At 41.3% G+C, this 20,665-nt stretch overlaps 1 protein-coding gene across 1 annotated transcript; it reads left to right on the top strand.

Moving 5' to 3' along the window:
• Nucleotides 1-8,793: 8,793 nt before the first annotated feature.
• Nucleotides 8,794-20,360, top strand: sfrp5 (secreted frizzled-related protein 5). The gene is made up of 3 exons (XM_061744706.1): nt 8,794-9,769; nt 16,309-16,386; nt 18,802-20,360. The coding sequence occupies exons 1-3, from the start codon at nt 9,217-9,219 to the stop codon at nt 19,128-19,130; spliced, it is 960 nt and encodes a 319-aa protein (XP_061600690.1). The 5' UTR covers nt 8,794-9,216; the 3' UTR covers nt 19,131-20,360.
• Nucleotides 20,361-20,665: the final 305 nt, after the last annotated feature.

The following is a 20,665-nucleotide window of genomic DNA, read 5'->3' on the forward strand; positions in this document are numbered from 1 at the left end:
TGTGGATTCTAGTTCGTAGTCTCAATTGAATATTTCTCTGCAAGTGTGATTGTTTATATGAAGAAATTCTCTTGTGGTCATTTTGGAAATTATGTTTTTATTGGGAAATCATACTGTACAATTTTCAATCAGTTGACATTTAAGTAAGTATGTGCAGGGCTGTGCTCATTTTTGCTATACATTTTTTTTGAGTGAGGCTCAGTTTCCATTTAGAGTTTTTCTTTTTCATAGCTGATACAAAAGCTTTCTGGCTTGTAAAATAAACATTTCTGCACATCTGAATTCAAGTAAGGATCATCTGAGCAGAGCAATAATGCTCCAAATTCTCCTTGTTGCACATTTTTGCACCTGCAAAATTGGTTGGGCTGGTGTAGATTACCTTGAATGGGACTTCAGTAAATGGATGAACAGGCACTGGTCTGGAACCGGCCCAGCACATGCCTGTCTAATGGCAGTGATACGTGAGTGGGACAGAGCACCCTCCGCACACTGCACCTCATTGATGAAGACAGGAAGATTTTCCTCTAACCAGGAGTGGAATAGCCAGGTGGTCTGCCCTTGACATTTTTCATCTGTGCACAGTGGTATGTGTGGGGTAATGTTCATGAGACAGAGCGACACAGTGAGTAAGTGAGTGAGAGAGAAAATTATGCATTTCTTGTTCCAAAGTTTGTGTTGTCCAAAACTAGCATCGGTGTATAGTAACCAGACTGGAGCTGGACGGATGAAGTGGTGTGGAACAATGATCTCACTGCCAATTTGAAACTGCCTTTTCCCCACTAACACAGTACAGCAGCACGTCTGCCCATCGGTTCGCCTAAAAGCACCATTGTATCTAACAGTTAACTAGTTTGTTCTTGGCTTCATTTATCTGGGTGGGATTTGTTCAGAACATATGGTATTATGTAATATGTCATACTATTTAAGTTATGCACAGTTCACTTGAACCTCTTGTTCTCCTCTGTTGAGAACTTCAATGATGTGCTTCAGGCAAAGACAGCTTAAATATACAGGAATTGTAATGGAAGGACATCAGTAATCGATATCCCAGTCTCTACTGCGGATTTTCACCTTTCAGTGAGTTATATGTCAGTAAAATGACAGAAAATGTGATTTTGTTTTTAAATGTGCATTAAATGTATATATATATATATATATATATATATATATATATATATATATATATATATATATATATGTATATATATATATATATATATATATTGCTGCTGTCAAGCAATTAAAAAAATCGAGAGATTAATTAAGATCTGTTATTAATTAATCTGATTAATCTCTTTTTTAATCTCAACTAAAAATTGCTGAGAAAAGCCCTCAATTTGAGGGGTTTTCCTTTAGATTTATTTCATTATTGTGGCACATCAAAAGATTGATTTATAACAACAAAAAAAGTGGCTTTATAAAGTCTTTTTTTTAACAGACTGAAACAGATGCAGTCCTAGCCATTTACATCCACAAGAACATTCGCCAGCCTCTCTGTCTCAGACGTGCGCATGCGCGCGGTGCTCTCCTCATGTCTAGTTTGGGGAAGAGCGTTGCTGTGGCAACATCATTGCTGCTAGCGTTAGCTGTGGCTGCGGGTGCGACTGGGTGCTTGGCGTTTATGTGGCTAAACTTGAGCTGCTTCGGTGGTGAGCAAAGTCCTTTACACAAAAAACACATAGGCCTATCACTCTACCTTTATCAAAAGTGCTGTTGGGGCATTTTAGAAATGTAAATTCCCCATTCACTAGACCAACAACTTTCACATGCTCCGCCAGTTTTACCTCTTTTCTCCGCTACTCACCGTTTCCCTCCATGCCTGTCCAGCTACAATAGGAGCCTACCAGTGTAGCTAAACACCCCCACACACAGTAACAGCCAATCAATGTCCACTTCAAGCTGTGACTGACCATTGTTTTCTACCCAAAACTCAAGTACAAGAAGCCCACCGCACAAACACAGATTTCATAATAAAGGCAACTTGCAAACAAAAAAAGTAAAGTTAGTGATTAAAAAATAGATTAAGCGATTAAAAAACATAACGTGCTAAATATGCCTGTAATTCTTTAATCTTGCACTTATTGCATTTTGGTTATTCTGGATGACAATGGAAATGATGACAACAGATGTGCCTTGAACCCATTGGCTTGAAATTACGAACAAAGCGATGAATTATTGATTGGATTTTAAAAGCCGCAGTGCCATGATAAAAAAAAGTCATTATTTCAACCATCAGCTATCACATCAAGGAATCTTTGGCTACTTGCACCCAAAGTGTCCATCAGACACCACACTAAAAGATATATTTTGGATCTCACCTTCAAACTTCAAACACAATGAGAAGGTTTAAAGAGTTTATTGTCTTGATGGGAAATAAAGTGGGCACTCGAGACTGTTCCTAAGATGGTGAAGGGATTAGGGCACTACAGCAAACTGGAAAACCGAGATGCTCACCGGGAAGGCTGCCGTTGTAAGAAAAATTGCAATGTTGCAAATGACACATTTTAGTTTATTATCAAAGTAGCACAGTCCAGCTGGTTATCAGAGCAACATGATTTCAAATCCAATGTCAGTCTGTTCATTCAGGTAACAATCTGTCGTTCCATTTTTCCTTTTCAGTTATTATTTAAGCACCATTTTCAAGTTTCATGCATTGTCATAAGCTTATTTTTATCATTATGTTTTCTTGAAGTGATAAATTGAAGATTCGTTCTGTTAATAATGAATGATGACTACAACAGGACAAATGATGGAGAGGCTTTAAACAAAATGAATAACCTCATAATTTATCACTCTGTTTTAAATTTGACATTTATTTTACTGCTTTCAGTCGAGAAAAAGATTTTAATCAGCATCTAGTTCAACCATTTTTGTTAATCTTAATTTTTGTGTTATTTGAACCCCTTTAACAGTATATCGCAGTGTCCTGAAGACACAAGAGGTACGTCTGTTTGAGGGGTTATGGTAAACATTTTAGGTTAAAGAATCTAGACTCAGCGTCCAAGCAAACCGGCGGTATGTGACAAGTCGAAAGACAAAGTTGTCTCATGCGGTCCAGAAATGTTTAAAACATGTATCTATGGCATCCAGCATTTTATTGTGATGACTGGCCATCATATTGGACTCCTACCGACACAATGATTTTGAATTAAGATAACTGATGAATGATGTTGGATGGGAAAAAATGAAGTGCCCAGATTTTAACAAGAAAAACAAATCCTTAAACTGTCTGTCTGGAGAAAAAAAAAACAGACTCATGAAATAAGGATGACCCTTTTTTTGTTTTTAAATCTAACTTCCCTTCATGCAGATGTACTGGAATAACACTGAGATCTGTCCCTTTGTACATAAAAGTGATGACTGAGAAACAGCCAACCGTTTTATTGTGATGGCACCATTCAAAAGTCCTTCCTTTCTTGCTTTTGACTTTGTGTCAGCTTTGTTTAAGTTCACAAATTTGGAAATACTGTGAAAACCCTGGCCTTGCGGGGGCTTCTCAATATCGGACTTAAAATTTCAATAACAAACTGTCTATAAAAGAGTGGACGGAAAGTAGAACCATGTGGTTATGCAATGTAACAGGCCTCGGTAATATATCAGACAATTCCCAAGGATATATTTTCACAGACTTCCATGAGAATAAATGCAAGTTTAAGTGATGCTGATGTCTTATTTGAGCCAATGTTGTTGCACCACAGGAAACATATTTCAGCAAGCAGCGTTGTGTTGAATTTAGATGGTGTCTATCAATTGTTCCAGCTCTTCTGAGAAAGATGGCTACATGAACTTTCCTGCTGTTGTACACCAGGGTCCATGTGCCTAAAGGAGACTGGGATAACCAGCATATCTAGTTTACTGAAAGCATGATAGAGTGTTTCATGGGGTAAAATAATGATTCCTGAAGGCTGACGTAAAAAAAAAGACCTTTTTAAATTCTTTCCCCCTATCATATAATCTTTCACAGAGATATGGGAAAATCCTTCGCTGCCTGCTGAAACTCCTATCTTTTTATTTCTCAACAGGGTTGAGGTCAGACACTCAAGATGACCCCGACTATTAAAGAAATTAGAAAGGAAGGCATGTTGACACACACACACGCGCGCGCGCACACACACACACACACATACATATACACAAAAGCAAAAAAGATGAAGAGATAGGGTGAAGAAGAGAAATGGGTTCAGACTGTCCTCGCTGACATACTCGGGATTCCATGCTGAAAGACAAGTGGATGAATCACTAATTGCGCATGTACACACAACAGCAACACATCCAGGCACAGGAAAGTGTCCAACAATGAAGTCGGCAGCTCATAAATCACAGCAGATCTTGCGGTAACTGCCTGAACATACAACTCACACTTGGGCTCACATTACAAACGCTAACACTTGGAGAGACACCAAAGGCCCAAAGCTGTGCTGAAACCCTCCGCTGTGCAGTAGCTCCATACAGGCTGAAACGGATGGGGTCAAAGAGGAAACTGGAGAGCTGCAAAAAATTCTTCTTTTTTTTTCTTCTTTAAAACATAAACCTTTTAAAAACCCATATCTACAAAACCAATTACAAGATTGCGGCTGGAATTGTGACAATTTGCCTTTGTTTTTACTTCGAGGAAACTCCATTACAGTAGAGTTGGGATTCAGTGCCAGGACTTCTTATAAATCTTCATAACTAATCAAATCTTAACTTCAAACTGATCCCATCTTATTTCCTTAAAAATATTCAGATCAGGTAGTGCAAATGTCATAAGAACATGGAGGTGGCGCTCACATCTTTATGCATCTCCCTCTGATTTCAGTCCACTGAATGTGGTTTGAACGTGTCTGTCAAAAGCACTGAAATATATATCTTCACCAGGGAGATGCACTCGTAAGGCTAGTTTTAACCTTCTCTGCTGCTCGTCTCTTGTTATTTGCACAGTGAGGAAGTACATGCATGTGTATGAATCAAGACACTGGGATGAAACATGAGCTGCTGAAATCGGCCTGACTGATTAAATTGAAGCTGACATTTGCATTCCCCATTTGGCGGAAACACATTTTTTTCCACAGAAAAAGGCCCAGATATACAAGCGCTTTCACACACTTAGACACATGTAGCAATTGTGTGAATTCTAGCACAGTGGTAGCAAGTTTAACCCGAAATGCTGACGACAGCCGTCATCTCTGGCTCTGTTACAATGACCGCCTGTTGGAAGTATGCTGCTGCCCGTGTTTACACGCTCATCTATTTGTGTGTCGTATCATTCAGAGAAAATCTCCAGTCACCTGAAGGTTTTTACTGCAAGCTGACACACAAACAAACAAAGAAAAACACCTTCAGCTGCAGCTTGTGGGTAACCCTTTCTTCTTCCTGTCTCTGCTTGAGTGTGTGTGCCTGGCAGGCTAAGGCTGGAGAAACTGATTGCATGTTTGACTGTGTGACTGAATGTTCCCTCCAGACCCTGGTATCAAATATGACGTGTAAAAGAGTGGCTGTGGCACAGGATGGAGACAGAAAAAAAAAACATCTGCAAAAAATCGAGTAAAGTCAATTCGCTGGTGGTGAATTTGTGCCGGATGGCCAGAGACAGGATCCAGCAAACACAGCAGCAAATCTCTCTCCTCCACTGCCCAGCATGACTGGCATCTACAGGTTTAACACTATTTGACTGTGTGGTGCTAAAATCTTCCAACATAATTTCATCACATTTCAGCAACTATGTGCAATAACCATCGCTCTGACGAAGTCCTTCCTGGCTGGAGGCGAGTGAATGAACTGAAATGAGGCAGACATTCTGAGGCATTCGTAGAGACACAGAGCTCCCCGCTGATCTCCTTTTTTTTCTTTGTTTGTGTCTGTCCACCTGGATATTTTGCATAAAATGTCCTCATACATACAGACAGGCAGGAATAAAAAATGTAAATGTGTACAAAATGTGAGACACAACATTTTCCCACAAGACCATGAAGTGAAACTGTTGTCTTTTTTAAATACTAAGTTTGAGGGGTCAAAAAAAGTATTTATCCTGAATCCTATCCTGTGTGATGTGTGAAAGAGAAAGAGAAAATGAGAGATAGAGATAACAAAAAAGGAAGAAAAACTATTTGTGGGAGACACAACTGTGTGAGTTTCACGCATGTTTTGACAGTTCTGCAAGCTAATCCCCATTGTTGCTGTCCGAGGTGTGTGCGTGTGTTTGCATGTGTGTGCGTGCGTGTGTGGTAAGGAGGTGGGGATTTCTGAAAACCTGTTACTGCACAGATAAATCCTTTGTGCAGTGCTCATACATTTAGGTGAAACTGACTTCAGTTTTGGTAATTCAGCTGATTCAGAAAATGAAAAAAAAAAGTGCACAAACTACTGCAACTTTGAGTCTTTGAAAACAATCATCTGTCTTTAGTGGAGAAACCCAGTTAGAGAAAGTCCTGCAACATGCTGATGTTCCTGTTGTCTTTCACTTCATCCCCTCTGTCTTCTTGTGTGGTTTGGAATTCAAACTCTGCTCGGAGGGCATATATGGACGGCTGGCCACCTCACCCTCTCTCCAGCGTGTCCTTTTTACACCCTGACACACACACACACACACACACACACACACACACACACACACACACACACACACACACACACACACACACACACACACACACACACACACACACACACACACACACACACAATTGCTTAGACACTCTTTTCAAACCATGCTAAACCTTTAGGCACAACAATACAGGCTTGACCTAATCTTATCACCACCGACCAATCGGAGGGCTAGGAACTTAAGAGTGGACTTGATTGGCTAGTGGCCACAGGGGCCAGTTAGGGGAAGGAGAACAAGAGGAGACAACCATTGTTGATTGATTACCATGAAAGACACTTTTGTTACTGACTTGAAGGCACGACACTGTGCTTGTATCAAGAGGAAACGCTGGCAGGCTTAAAATAGGTCACCGCTGCACTAACGTGTATACTAGATACTTCACCAAGATAGTAATGTGTGCACAGATAAAACACCCCTTCATGAAGGAGTAAGGTCCACAGATTATAAGCTGGGAGTAATATTGATTGGCCACAATGCCAAAGGTCAGCTGAGCGGTTTCTATTTGTGATTCCCACAGTCGTATAGTCATATAATCACAGTCATATAGTCTTTGCTTTAACTTATCAGAAGCAAAACAATTTTTAAGGCCCACTCGACTCTGCTTTCAGTCATGATTTCAGCATGTCTGGGAAGACTTCTGCTGACCACCACCTCATCTTTCCATGCTGTAAGTTATGAAAGCTGCTCTAAGAGTAGACTGTATTTGTTTACTCTGCTGCAGCTATTTGATTTCCAGAGAAACCATTCCTCAGTGTCCAAAGACCAATACATCAAAAAGGGATTTGTATTGTAGCTTAAATAGATAAGTTTGAAACATTTCAATTCCACTCTTGAATGATTAGATCATGCAGTAATCTCATTCGCATTATCCCTTGGCTTTGGATATTAGTGAAAGTGTAGTCAAGATGCTAAAAAATTGAACGGCTGCTTAGATAACATGGAGTTTTATTGATGTGGCTGGTTAACTCATATTAAACCAGTTTTTTATCTATTTGATTTTCTCTTATTGAATTAGACTTTATGGACTGTCTGCTGTTCTTGGAATTTTATCTTCTTTGCCACAGGCAAAAGACAATACAGTCCCTGACTCACTTCCAGTCCTCCACCAGCTGCAAAACACACATGCGCGCACTTTTTTCAGTGTCCTTGTTTATACTGCCACATACAGTTAATAATAATAATCCAAACTCCCATGTCTCTTTACTTCATAGCATCAGCCAGTGTCCATCTGCAAGACAATCCATCCTGTGTCCTAACACTGCTGGTATATTGTGATAGAATATCAGCTTGAGCAAACAAACAGCCACTCTCAGATCGCTTGTAAGGACCTGCACTTACAGTCCATTCACACCAGCAAAAGCATTAAGGCGTGACGCAGATCAAATGCGAGATGCTGGAACACCCTGTGTGTGAGCCACATCCTGTTCACAATGCTACAGCGTTTTGAATCTGAATGTGTCCCCTCTGGTGAATTGGCTCCAAAGATGAAGGCCTTCACTGTATCAGCGGCACTGATAGAAAGCGACAGAGAGGCAGCGTGCCTCTATTCACAGCCAACATATACATTAGCATATCTCCCATAGTGCCAGCAAACCACCTAGCCACCTGTAGCTGCACAACCAGCCCTCTGTAACCTCGCTTCTCCCTCGCTGAACCTCCATCATCTATCCCCCTGACTTTTTTTTTCAAATGTATATTTGTGCCTTTTGAATGTGTGTGTTTGTTTGTGTTTGTTGTTGCCAGGAAAGGGATACTGCCAGACTGTTTCAAGCTAATGAAGTGAGCAGACTTAAATGGCAAGCAGACATCCTTTCTTTTGAGTGGAAGGAACTTCTTGAACTTTCACTCAGTGCCACGGAAGCAGAGGAGAATCCTGAAAAACCTCTGCTGAGTGAGTGCACTCCTGACCAAAGGCATCTTGTGCATTTTTGATAAATGAAAATAAAACTATAAGGAAGTTGCTGCAGGAAGTTACTATCAATTTGTCTCCTATTCTTTTCTGTTAACTTGTCCTACAGGAGGGGTTCTGTGCAGAATGAGGGGCAGAGGGAGTGTCCTGAAGGCCACTGGGAGCCTCCCTCATGGCTGTGATTGGCTCACGCTGTTGTGAGTGAGTCCAGGGGAGGCCAGTAGGAAGATGAATGGTGGAGCCTGTTAGGGGGGCAGGCAGCTGAGGAAAGCAGCTACCACTGCCTCTTAAAACCTAGATACTCTTCTGCAGCTACAGACTGATAGGCAGGGAGCAGGGGAGGGCCGGAGACAGTTCTAAGACAGGGGAAGCGCAGAAGAGTTAGAAACAGTGCATAGTTAGAAAGTCAGAGGTCCAGAGAAGAGGTAGTGTGCTCACCCGTCCCTGAGTGCTGTGACCCCTCTGCATTACCTGAGGCACACATACACACACACAGGGAGTGTTGCAGGGAGGCTTAGCGGGCTGACTCTGCAGGGAAGAAGGGAATTATACATTTTTGTTTTCAATCTTCTGCGTCCATACTGAAGGAGAAAAAAAGGGGGATTACATCTTGCACGCCTGCCCTAGTTGCTCCTTTCTTTTCTTTGCATTTTGTCTTTACTGAGTTACTTTGGAGACTTTGGATACAGCCTTCTTGAAATTGTTGGTCTGAACTCAGAAAGGCATGGCACACGGACAAAAGAGCCCCAGGTGGGCATTAACCCAGGGCTCCTTCACTTTGGCGCTGAGCCTGTCGCTCTTCTCCCTCCTCCTCCTGACCATCGTGGCCGCAGATGAGTACGACTACTACAGCTGGCAGTCAGACAACTTCCACAATGGCCGCTTCTACACCAAGCAACCCCAGTGTGTGGACATACCAGCTGACCTGCGCCTCTGCCACAATGTGGGCTACAAGAAGATGAGGCTGCCCAACCTCTTAGATCATGAGACTATGCCAGAAGTCAAGCAGCAGGCGGGCAGCTGGGTGCCCCTCCTGGCCAAAAGATGCCACGCTGATACTCAGGTCTTCCTGTGCTCGCTGTTCGCACCTGTGTGCCTGGACAGGCCAATTTATCCTTGCCGCTCGCTGTGCGAGGCTGTAAGAGACAGCTGTGCTCCGGTGATGGAGACCTATGGCTTCCCCTGGCCAGAGATGCTGACCTGTGACAAGTTCCCTATCGATAATGACCTCTGCATCCCCATGCAGTTCACCGGGAACCAAGCAACCCAGCCACCAGGTAGGTGCAGCTTTGTGCACACTCACTCATAACAGGCATCCAACTAAAAGTATTTTAATGTATTTGGCACCTGATGAAGTTTCTAGTCAAAGTTATGGGTTCAAAGTAACAAGTTGTAAAATCAGCGTTTGCTCTAAATTCAAAATAGAGAGGTATGACAAACTTTTTTTTAATGACAATAAAACAAAATCATTCAAGGAAGCAAGTTGAATCTTTTAATACTGATAGAATATGGTCCAAAAACATGTTTAAAATGTACTTTTCTCTCAAATTATTAAGGATACCACTTTACATAAGCAAGGACTTCAACATGTGATACTGCTAATGAAAGTAACGACAACTGCTACACTTTTATAAATGATGGGATATAATGAAAGGAATAATTCAGACAAAACAGTTCCTGTTAGCTCTGGATATTTCAGAACTGTAAATCTTCTCCCTAACTTTAGTAAATCAAAATTTACAGTCGGATTCTTTAAGTCAGAGTCTGCGCCACGATGAAATGCTAGTTGAACTGAGAGCCTATCCAGAGGGGTTCAGGGAAGGAGACAGGAGCAGGAAGAGGCTGAAGGGGAAACTTCCTGAGTGACGGGACAAGACTCATTTGCCTCAGGCAGGGACAGAGACGAGAGACTGAGAGACTCCAGTGGCCAGAAATATCAGTGAGTTAAGATAAATTGACTGTGATAATGCATGCATCTAAACCAAAGAAAAAGGCTTAAGATAGATTTGCATCCACGCACACACACCTTTATCAGCAGACTTCCATTCACAGCTAATCAATCAGTCTAATAACTAAAAGAATGTTGTATGTTTTATGTCACTCTGAACCACTCATAAGCTGCTCTGCAAAGTGTCACAAAAATGAACATGTATACAAATGAAGCACGTCGCTGCATAAATATTTGTGTAATCAATAAGGAGGAGGACAGACAGACTGACAGCAGGCTCTGAGAACGTGAGTGAGAACTTATTAGGCAGAAATACATTCATATGTGTGTGTTTGTGACTACTAAAGCAGCCCTCTTCACAAAAGCAGTCAGTGCCGAGAGGGAGTCGATGAGAGTCTTTAGACAGTGAAGTGGGACAGTCCCCACTGTGTCCCAGACTGCTCGGCTTTTGTTGGGTCTGGCAGCCGGCGGGCCAATTAACTAGAAGGCCAATTGCTGAGCTGCCGATAATTAGTCGACATGACAGAACAAGAGAGGCAGGCAGAGAATGGGAATAACTTAAGTCTGATTGTTGTGAGGAGAGCCAAATGGAGAGTGGAGAAAGAAAGGAGAGGGAAGCGGGAGAGCGAAGAGAGGCAGACGGTGCAGAAAAGTGAAGAAAAGCTGCTTCCTGTAGAGGAAGAAGTGTCTGCCTCTTTGCTTTCTTTAAGGCTTTGGAGCACAAAAAACGAATTCTTCACATCACTCCAATACTTTCCTTTAACTGTTTATTATTTCTTCTTTATTACCTGATTTGATTGCTCCGTACTGAATGTTGGTTTTTGTTTAGCATTTGAGAGTATAGATTTTAGTGATTTCCTTGAGTCAATAAAGCCAAAAATATGTTTGTCCTGTAGGGGTGTTGCCATTTCGTTCACTTTATCAATAAGCATCACAGCACATACCATCTAAGTATCTCCTCTGATTCTTTGAAAATGTGAGGAAAGGTTTTTGGAGGTGAATTAAAACACATCTGACTTGTTCCATTTGGGAAATTGGCTGTTCTGTTTTTGTAGGACGGGTATCAACTATGTGACATTTTAGCTCTGCAGAGTCATAAGTCATTCTTTTGCATGCACGGCGAGAAGGAGACAGCTTAAACATTGTCTGCCACCTCCTCAAACAGGCAACGATTTGTTGATCATATCTAAATAAATAATGATCAGAGGCAGCTAGATTATGACATGTGTTGCAGCACTATACAAGTTAGGGATCTTTATTTCCTTTTTAGATTTAAACTGCTGATCAGTAAATAGAAACGACAAAATCGGTGTAATTTAGATTTTAAATAATCAGATAATCTAAACCACGTTTAAACAAAGGAGGGATAATGGTTAATAGAGCAATTACATTTGAGTATATGTCTTTGAGTGTGTGCAGGGGTGTGTGTCTGTGTTTGAAACTGAGAGTGAACCCATATTAGTTCTAGCCTGAGGGCTCAGTCACTGACATTTTGTTGAGAACCAGATATTCTTAGATGTGCCGATGAGGCCATCCTGAGGACAAGCGTTTGGCTCTAACACACACACACACACACACACACACACACACACACACACACACACACACACACACACACATGCATGCACACACGAAGACAGCCAGCAATAATAAAAAAGGAATTTCAGCTAAGAACTCTCAGAAGTGAGTTTTCTGGGAACCTGCAGTGTCTTTAAAGGAAACTGACAATTCTCTTTATGTGGAATCACGAAACAAATCTTGTGGCAATCTGGATGAATTTTGAGGAGCTGGGTCAACGACGGGTATCAAGGACCGGGCTCCCTGCCGTTCTCCCCGTCCAGGAGGCCCCGATGCCATCTGAGCTATTCTGCAATTACACAACACGGCACGGTTCGAGGGCTCCTGTGGAAACTATCAGTACAGAGTTAGATCCACTTTCCACCTCTCTGCCACAGCCAATAGTGAGAGGTCCTCCACCACCACCTGAGGTCAGGCTGTGGGTGTGCAGGATTTTTGGCATGCATGTGTGCATGTGATAGCCCTTGTCCTTGGGTGTGTGTGTATCTGTGTTGTGAGCCCATGGGGGTGTGATTATGTGTAACACAAGCATATTATCCAAGGGAATACATGCAGGCCGCTGACAAAAGAAAACCAGGTATCCCAGGAGCAAAAACAAAGCTCGGGTCAGCCTATCAGGTGGAGAGGAGTTTATGCTGCATGCATCACTAAATCAATACACTCTCAAGTCCTAAAGAGTTATAGTATCGGATTTGTTAATGCATGGGGTAAACATTATAACAAAAGTTATATGTTTGCTTATTCTTTAAGATAACATGTCTCCTAGTTAAAATCAATAAATTGCATGAATCTCTGAAATATATTGCCTGTCTTTTCCTCTCTCCGTGATATGACTAGTTCAAGATACAGCCATGTTAAAGGTAACAACCACGTCAGGTCTCCAGCAGTACAATGGGCACTACTCATGTGGCCCTGGCTCTTTATATGAAAAGGAAAATGTGACCCAGAGCTCTGTACATGGAAGACTGCCTAGGCCTTTTGAGTATGCATTTTCTCCTCTGTGTAGGGTTGCCACAGATGCTAGGAGCATATTTTGTTTTAGTGGCCCTTTAGTGGCCCATATAAACAGTTGTGAGGCTCTCAGATGTAAATCACACACTGCAACTCCAGCCCAGCACAGTACCGTTTTATATCATAAGTGTTGCTCTTCATAACTAAAGGAGCCCAAATGAGGCATGAGCGAGTGACCCAAGCATCTAGATGGAACGTTCCGCTCATAAAAGTCATTGTGAAGTGAAGTACAAGACATGACGGGGAATCAGATGACCATACTGTCGGATCAATGTGTGAAGGTGCATGTGTCTGCGCCTGAAGAGACAACAAGTGGACCAAAGCGTACAGTAGAACCTTGAATATATTGTAAATAAAATTCATCCAACTGCCAAGTTTTTTTTTAAATAAGCTTGTGAAATATGGCACTAAAATGTTTGTAGTTTCAACTCCTTGTCTCAAGTAAAAGAAAAAGATTTTTAAATGCCATGTAATAATGATGTTCAGATTTTTAAATGTCATCTAATAATACATGCAGTTTAGGCAGTTAATGGGAATGGAAAAAAAACTGCGATTTAGAGATTTCCATAATTCATGTTGTTGCTTTTTATAGAATATCTAAGAACCAAATACTGAAATCAAAATAACAGTGGTAAAAGCATAAGTGCTTTCTGTGGTCACAGGCGGTCCATCGGTGCACAATGGTGCATCTTTGGGCAGCATTTTCTTCCAAAACCTCGGGTGACCTTTCGCATATTTTCTATTAACATCAAAAGTGCAGTCAAACAAGTTCAATATGTTTTTGTTGGAGATTTCCTTGGAGATATGACAGGCAAAAGACAGCAGGAATGAGAGACTGAAATGGAGAGAGTGATATTAACCTCAGAGTGATGACTAAGTGAAGTTGTGCAGTTAAATTCTTGGACTCTTGCCGTTCACCATTTCCACTCTGGCTTGCCGTTTGAAGATTAACAGCAGGGCTTTCCAGCAGACCACCTCCCTACTCATAAAGGCGCCCATCATCCTTTTCCTCTCATCCTTACTCATTGACTCCTAGCCTCCTCCAGCTCCTCAACAATACATCTGTGAAACAATATTATTTGTCAGAATCATTCGCAACATTAGAGTCTCAGTAAATAAGTTTAGAAGCAAATATGCAAATGCCAAAACTAGCACAGAAGAAGTAACCAAGTCCAAAGTCAACCACGGCAAGAGCTTAATTTTTTTTAAATGTAATCACATGGAATGTGTAAAGAAAAAAAGTCTTTAGCTGCTTTGAGTTGTTGGCAAAAAAATACATTAATGATCTAATGTCAAAATATTTGCTGTTGAAATGTATCCAGGGGAAAAAACGTAGCTATGCAGGATTGATTCCCATCAGAACATGACGGTGATTCCCCCAGCGGAGGCCGTTGATGAGGGCAGTCATTGCTTAAGTTATTTCTCAGTGGTATCTAAACGGTGGTTTTGGGTCCAAGCTCAACTAAGTTTCATGGAGGCACTGCTTTCTCCTGACACATGCTCTGGCACCAGCGCTGCAGGGCCTCCTGCCAACATACCACCCCTGCGAAAACCAGAATGAGTTACCTCTGAGCTGCAGCAAGATGTTGCTGCTCCAAAATAATCATTCAAAACAGACAAATCCAGTGACATATTGTTGTCTGTTGATCTTTGCATGCTTGTGTGGGATAGTGCACGTATGTGTGTGTGTGCGTGTGTGTGTGTGTGTGCATGTCCATGCTGCAGTCCCAGTCTTTATGTCAGCACCAGACAATTACAAGCTTGACCCTGTAGGCCTTGCAGACCTCCTGCCTGTGAATGCATGAGAACCCTCCGAGGAGAAAAACTGGCAGTTACTCTTCAAGAACATGGTTCAACTGCCTCCGACATGCACACATGCACGCACACACACATCTCTCCGTGACCCGAGCAGCGAAGCATGCTAAACTTTGACCCCTCTGATTATCTGGCCAGACGCTGAGGTCTGGACTGGGGTGATAACCTCTGAACCCTGATTTTTAACCCAGGGGCTGAACTGTGTGAGGACTATCCCATGTGCATTTGAATAAGTGTATGTTTGTAAGCGGCAGACACAGAGGATAGGAGAAAGGGAGCAGGGAACTCCTGGGGGAGAGCATTTTTTTGATATTGTGGTGAGTGACTACAAAAAATGTAGCTCCGGTCTCAAAAAAAGAGAGAAAGGAAAAAGAAAAGGCTGCTCACTCAGCAAACGGGGCAGCGCTGCTTTCCCTGCAGACAGGCAGTCACAGATTTGAGATCTGGTAGCCCTGTATGTGCAGACTAAATATATAGAGCAGGATGGATTTCTATCACACATCCTTCTCTCTTCTAGCCCCGTTTCATATTCTGCTCTTCTTAACTCACTTGGCTTAAAGCTTCTGGGATAGGCTGATATTAGATGCAACCAGCCTCTTGGAGATTACACAGTTTATGTAGTAACTGTTTTAATACATTTTTATATTGAAGAGCTTTCAGAGGAAATTACATGGTTACATCTGCATTAGTGTGTCAGAAAAAGACAACGCTTAAAACTTTTGGATGCAGGTTTGTTATGACAAAATGTTTTATTACATTGTCAAGCACATTTTTTCAATTTTCTGAATAAACAAGGGCAGGAAAAAAAAAAACAAGCTTTTGCAGTATGTAAATAAAAATGGATCCATGTGGGGACTTATCCGTCACGCGTGTCTCGTCTGTGGGTACACAATAATAACAGTTTCAAAGCCCCATATCGAAGTAAGTGAGGCTAAACGTGTTGTATAGCAAAGCACGTGTGACCATAAATTTTGTGTTACAAATAAACAGAACCTGCTGCTTTGATTTCCTCTCGGCATTTCACAATGTGTGGTTGCTGTGTGGCCTAAGTGCTGGCTGCGTCTGTGTACTGAATCACTTTTCACCATGTTCAGCAGCTCCTGCCACAGGGTTTACCTTTCTGCACAGCCAAGACCACGCCTGCACCACCAAAATATACAACGGGCCGAATAAAAACATTTTCTCCAAAGTAATTGCAGGGCAAACATCAGTCAGTCTCCTGGACTAAGTATTTGCTCCACAGCAAATCGCCTCTGACAAGAGGAGCTGGTGGGGGCTGCGAATGTGTGACCCAAAAGTGCTCACGGTTTAACAAATGCATACTTACACAGTTTTGTTTTTTTTCTGACTGCACTTGACTGAGTATGACTTCAGCTGTTAAATATTAGTCAATCTGCCCTTTACAGCAGCAAGTAAAATGTGATTCTGTGCAGCTGATGACAAATTATTTTCCTGTCCTCTCAGTGCCTAAGGTGTGTCCGCCATGTGACAACGAGCTGAAAGCAGACAACATCATGGAGCATTACTGCGCCAGTGACTTTGGTAAGCAACAGAATGCCATATAGACATAGACACATGCACACATCAAGCTCCACCGGTCCGTGTTTAGCCTCCAGTCCAGCCTCTAACTGCAAAGTGTTACCGAGTCATGAAACATCATATGAAGGATGTGCCACGTCAGGTGGTGTTTTAATGATACAGTACTTGGGTTTTGTTTCATTTTACTAGATGTGCTCTCGTGTTACATCAAACAAACGATATCCTGTAGGTTTTTTTCGTCCAAATGTGAACATCTAGCCTCCCCATCCCACTGTTAAATGATAGAAATTATGAGATGTGGATTCTAAGATAGGTGCAATAATCTCTTGATAAGATGTTCCTCTTAGATTTTGATCTCTTTTCACCCATCTTCAGACTGCATTCACCTCCACAGCATTCTTGTATTTAGTTACAGTCTGCATTTGGCACCCTTAACATGCCTCGCAGTACCATCCAGCAGCATGCTACACTTGACAGAAAAGAGGGTTAGGATGTGAGTCTGGCAGCACGCATACACCTGGCCGACGGTTGACTGTTTTAGCTTAAAGAGAAGCTGTTTCTCCTTAAAACTACAGCACGCTTCTCTGAGCTCACATTAAAGAGAGTGGGTTTGTATAAAGATGTGTCACAAAGATGCTGGCCAGGCTGCACAGCAGGCCCCACCAGAGTATTTCTTACTGAATAAGACTGAATAGGAGTGCCCATTTTAAGTGAAATAGGAGGGGAAAGGTGGCAATTTCATCCTTCGTACTTGTACTTAACACATAGATAAACATGAATGCAGTCATTCAGAAAATACACATATTCTCAGGCATGGAGACACGCAGATGAAGCCCATGAACACATGCTCTCAGTAAAGGAGCTGGATGTGAACGAAGGGCAATTCGGCAGGACGCATTCCTTCCTGAGTATGCTATTGCTTCACATGTCCGGTATACCTATCAGAGCATACCGAGAGGTGTTTATACAACCGTAGACAAGCAGGCGAGAAGTGAAATGGCAATCTTCCAACATCACGTATAGTGATGCCTCATACCGACCCTGCACTTTTGCCCAAACAATGATTGATCTCATCCGTCCCCAGTGAATGTTCCCAGTTCAAATTTAATGTCGTGATATGAAACTATGAATTAGAGACTTAGCAGGAGATGAAAAGAATGATGTTTCATCAGCCTGATAAACCTGAGCTGTAACGGAAGTTCACATATTATGAAAACTGTACACAGAGGTCCCTTGTTCTGCATACTTGCTTGAAAACACACAGCTAGGCCCCCAAGGAGAGACATGGCTTGCATCTGATTATGATACTGATTAAAAGGAGCAGTTGTTGCAAATGACGTAAATAATGTGACAGCACATGTGGACCGATGACAGTGATTCTAGGTGGTAATTTCACAATGCTCAAGTTATGATCAATGCTTAATGAGTTTGGTTTCAAAATAAAACCCTAGAAACATGGCCTGAACCAGAGGGCTGGACTTGATGAAAGAAGTATTTTAGATTCACTTTAATTTGAATTGGAAGCAGATACAAGACATACTAACGGATCTTTTAGTGCTCAGTAAGTTGAAAAACACACAAAAAAAAAGAAAAAAGAGGAGGGCAAGGAAGGGATTATTGAACAAGGTATTAGGATCAATTCTTACTGTCCTGGGGCATGTCAATATGTTTTGGAAAAAAAATATCCATAAGTCAGCCAATAATTTTCCCACAGGACATTTTGCTAGCACGTGAATAAGAGCGTGGGAAATATGAGAGGCCTGCAGCCACCAACACCCACGCTGTCAACTAGGTTCAACTCCTTTGTAACCGTTAAAAAGTTTAGCCCCCTTAGAATCTCTATCTCAGCGAAATATATGATCGTTTCTTAAACTTACCTAAATGAACCCTAATCAAAAACTGAAAATAATGGCACTAAATCATGGTATGGAGTTGTGCCTTCACCACACACCTGCATCTACTAAGTGAAAACATGTACTGTATTATTGGGACTTTGTATTGTTTTCTTTTTTTTCTTTCTTTTTCTTTCTTTTATTGTTTATTTTGGTCATCCAAAAAACAATGTTGCATCGGTGCAACCATCATCATCATACAGCACACATGGGGAAAACAGCAAAACCAGAGAGGAACTATATTGGTGGATGCGAAGAAGCAAACAAAAGGGTTTTGGGTCAGGGTATAGCCAAAAGCATGTCAAACCTCTGGGTTATGGCATTTTTATTAAGTCTCAGATGCATAAACATACATAGGTATGTAATTTGTTTAGCATGCATGAAAAATGATATTATGATATTCAGGAGACATGTTACAAAAAAAAGTATGGGATCAGAAGAATGAGAGCAATTGTCAACAGCATACAGGGATGAATGTGTGCATTAGTCAAACTGAGACTAAATATCTCTCTGTCTTTTCCTCAAGCCCTGAAGATGAAAATCAAGGAGGTGAAAAAAGAGAAGGGGGACCGGAAGCTGATTGCAGCACAAAAGAAAAAGAAGGTTTTGAAGCAGGGCGTACTGAGGAAGAAGGACTTAAAGAAGTTGACACTGTACATTAAGAATGGCGCCAACTGCCCGTGCTCCCAGTTGGACAGCCTGGGCTCCAACTTCCTCATCATGGGCCGCAAAGTGGACCAGCAGCTGCTTCTCATGTCCATTCACAAATGGGACAAGAAGAACAAGGAGCTCAAGTTTGCCGTAAAATACATGAAATCCCATCAGTGTCCCACTTACCACACCGTCTTCCAGTGACGTGGCTTCCTGCAGCATTTGCAGAATCCACGACTGCTCCCACATTCCACTCAAATCTAATTCTGTTTCATTAACTCCTCCCTGACCCCAAGAGCCCTGCAAAATGTGTCTCCAGCCCTTTATACTGTATAGAGTGACAACGTTTTGCGTGAGATAAGTGTTTATTTTTTCAGCTTAAACGCGAATCAGGTAGTTTCAGGAGTTGCCATTCTGATCAACTTACCAACAGCTTCCTCACATAGCATTTCTAATCAGGATGGGTTTTTTTTCGTTATGGAAATAAAATTACATCATTTTGATTTGCCCGTTGAAACTTAAGGAAATGTTCTATAAGAATTCTGCTTTTATTTTTTGATGTAGTAGAAAAAAATCACTTCAATCACATTTTTCAGCAAACTCATCAACCTGTAGCATTATGAAATAGAGACTGAGTTTTAAAGAGAGAACTGCTCATTTTTGGAATTATTACAAACAGACTCAGTGAAAAAGGAGAGGAGGTTTGTTTCAGGGTTACAAGAGAGCAGATGAAATTGATAGCGTATACGTGGGCTGCGGGATGTGCCAATGCACACATTTGCACAATTGAGGAGAGCTCCCAGAAACAAACATGAAAGAAAAGTAGATCATCCATTTAACTGCAAGTTTTAATAATGTAAAAAGTCACGATTAATATTACAAATCTGGGCTTTAGCTTTCTTCTTTTTTTTTTCTAAATCCCTTCTGGGAAAGAAGACCAATGGAATGAGACAAATGGACTGGATGATGTTTCCACTAACTTTGCACAGCACCATATTTAGGTTATGGAAAGATGAAAACTTGATTTTTTATTTTTTATCTTTTTTTTGGAGGGCGAAGAAAATTAAAACACACAAGACATCTTCCTGAAAGCGAGTGGAAAGTGAAAGAGAAAAAGACTCTGGACAGAACCAACATTGGTTGGATTAATAAGTCTCTGGTACTCACTATTTTTGCTATCAACCTTCAAATGTTTCCCTTTTTTTGTACTTAAAATCTTAAATTTGCTTCACTGTAACTCCTATGGTATGAAAACAGAAATCATACGTACACACATAGCAACTGAATACACTTTCTGTAGCAGGTGAAAGATTACGCTTTCACGATATTGTCTAACCTATTAACCTGTAAGTAGTCCTGTTACTGAAATAGATCCTTGTTTTTTCAAAAGAGTGAACAAATAAAATATATTTGAAATTTTTATAAAGAAAACCTCTTTGTAATTTCTTTTTTGTTTGCCATTGTTGTTAAACCACAAAGTGCACACTTCATCATCTTACAAAATGTTTGGTTGAAAAAAAACATTAATTTTGGCATTGAAATTATTTTTCATTTGATTCCTTTTAGTGCAAGACTCTTGCTCGCATTTGTGGAGGGTTCAATCCTCGACTTAAAGTTTTTTTTTCCAGTTTTTATCATTTAAATGTTCCTATTACTGTCACTCACCAAAAACATTTTTTCATCGACCTGGACACCGCCATACTGGCAGAAGAGCCCCTCAACTGATCTAAAACTGACAA

Source organism: Cololabis saira, chromosome 17 (assembly GCF_033807715.1).
Source record: "Cololabis saira isolate AMF1-May2022 chromosome 17, fColSai1.1, whole genome shotgun sequence".
NCBI lineage: Eukaryota > Metazoa > Chordata > Actinopteri > Beloniformes > Belonidae > Cololabis > Cololabis saira.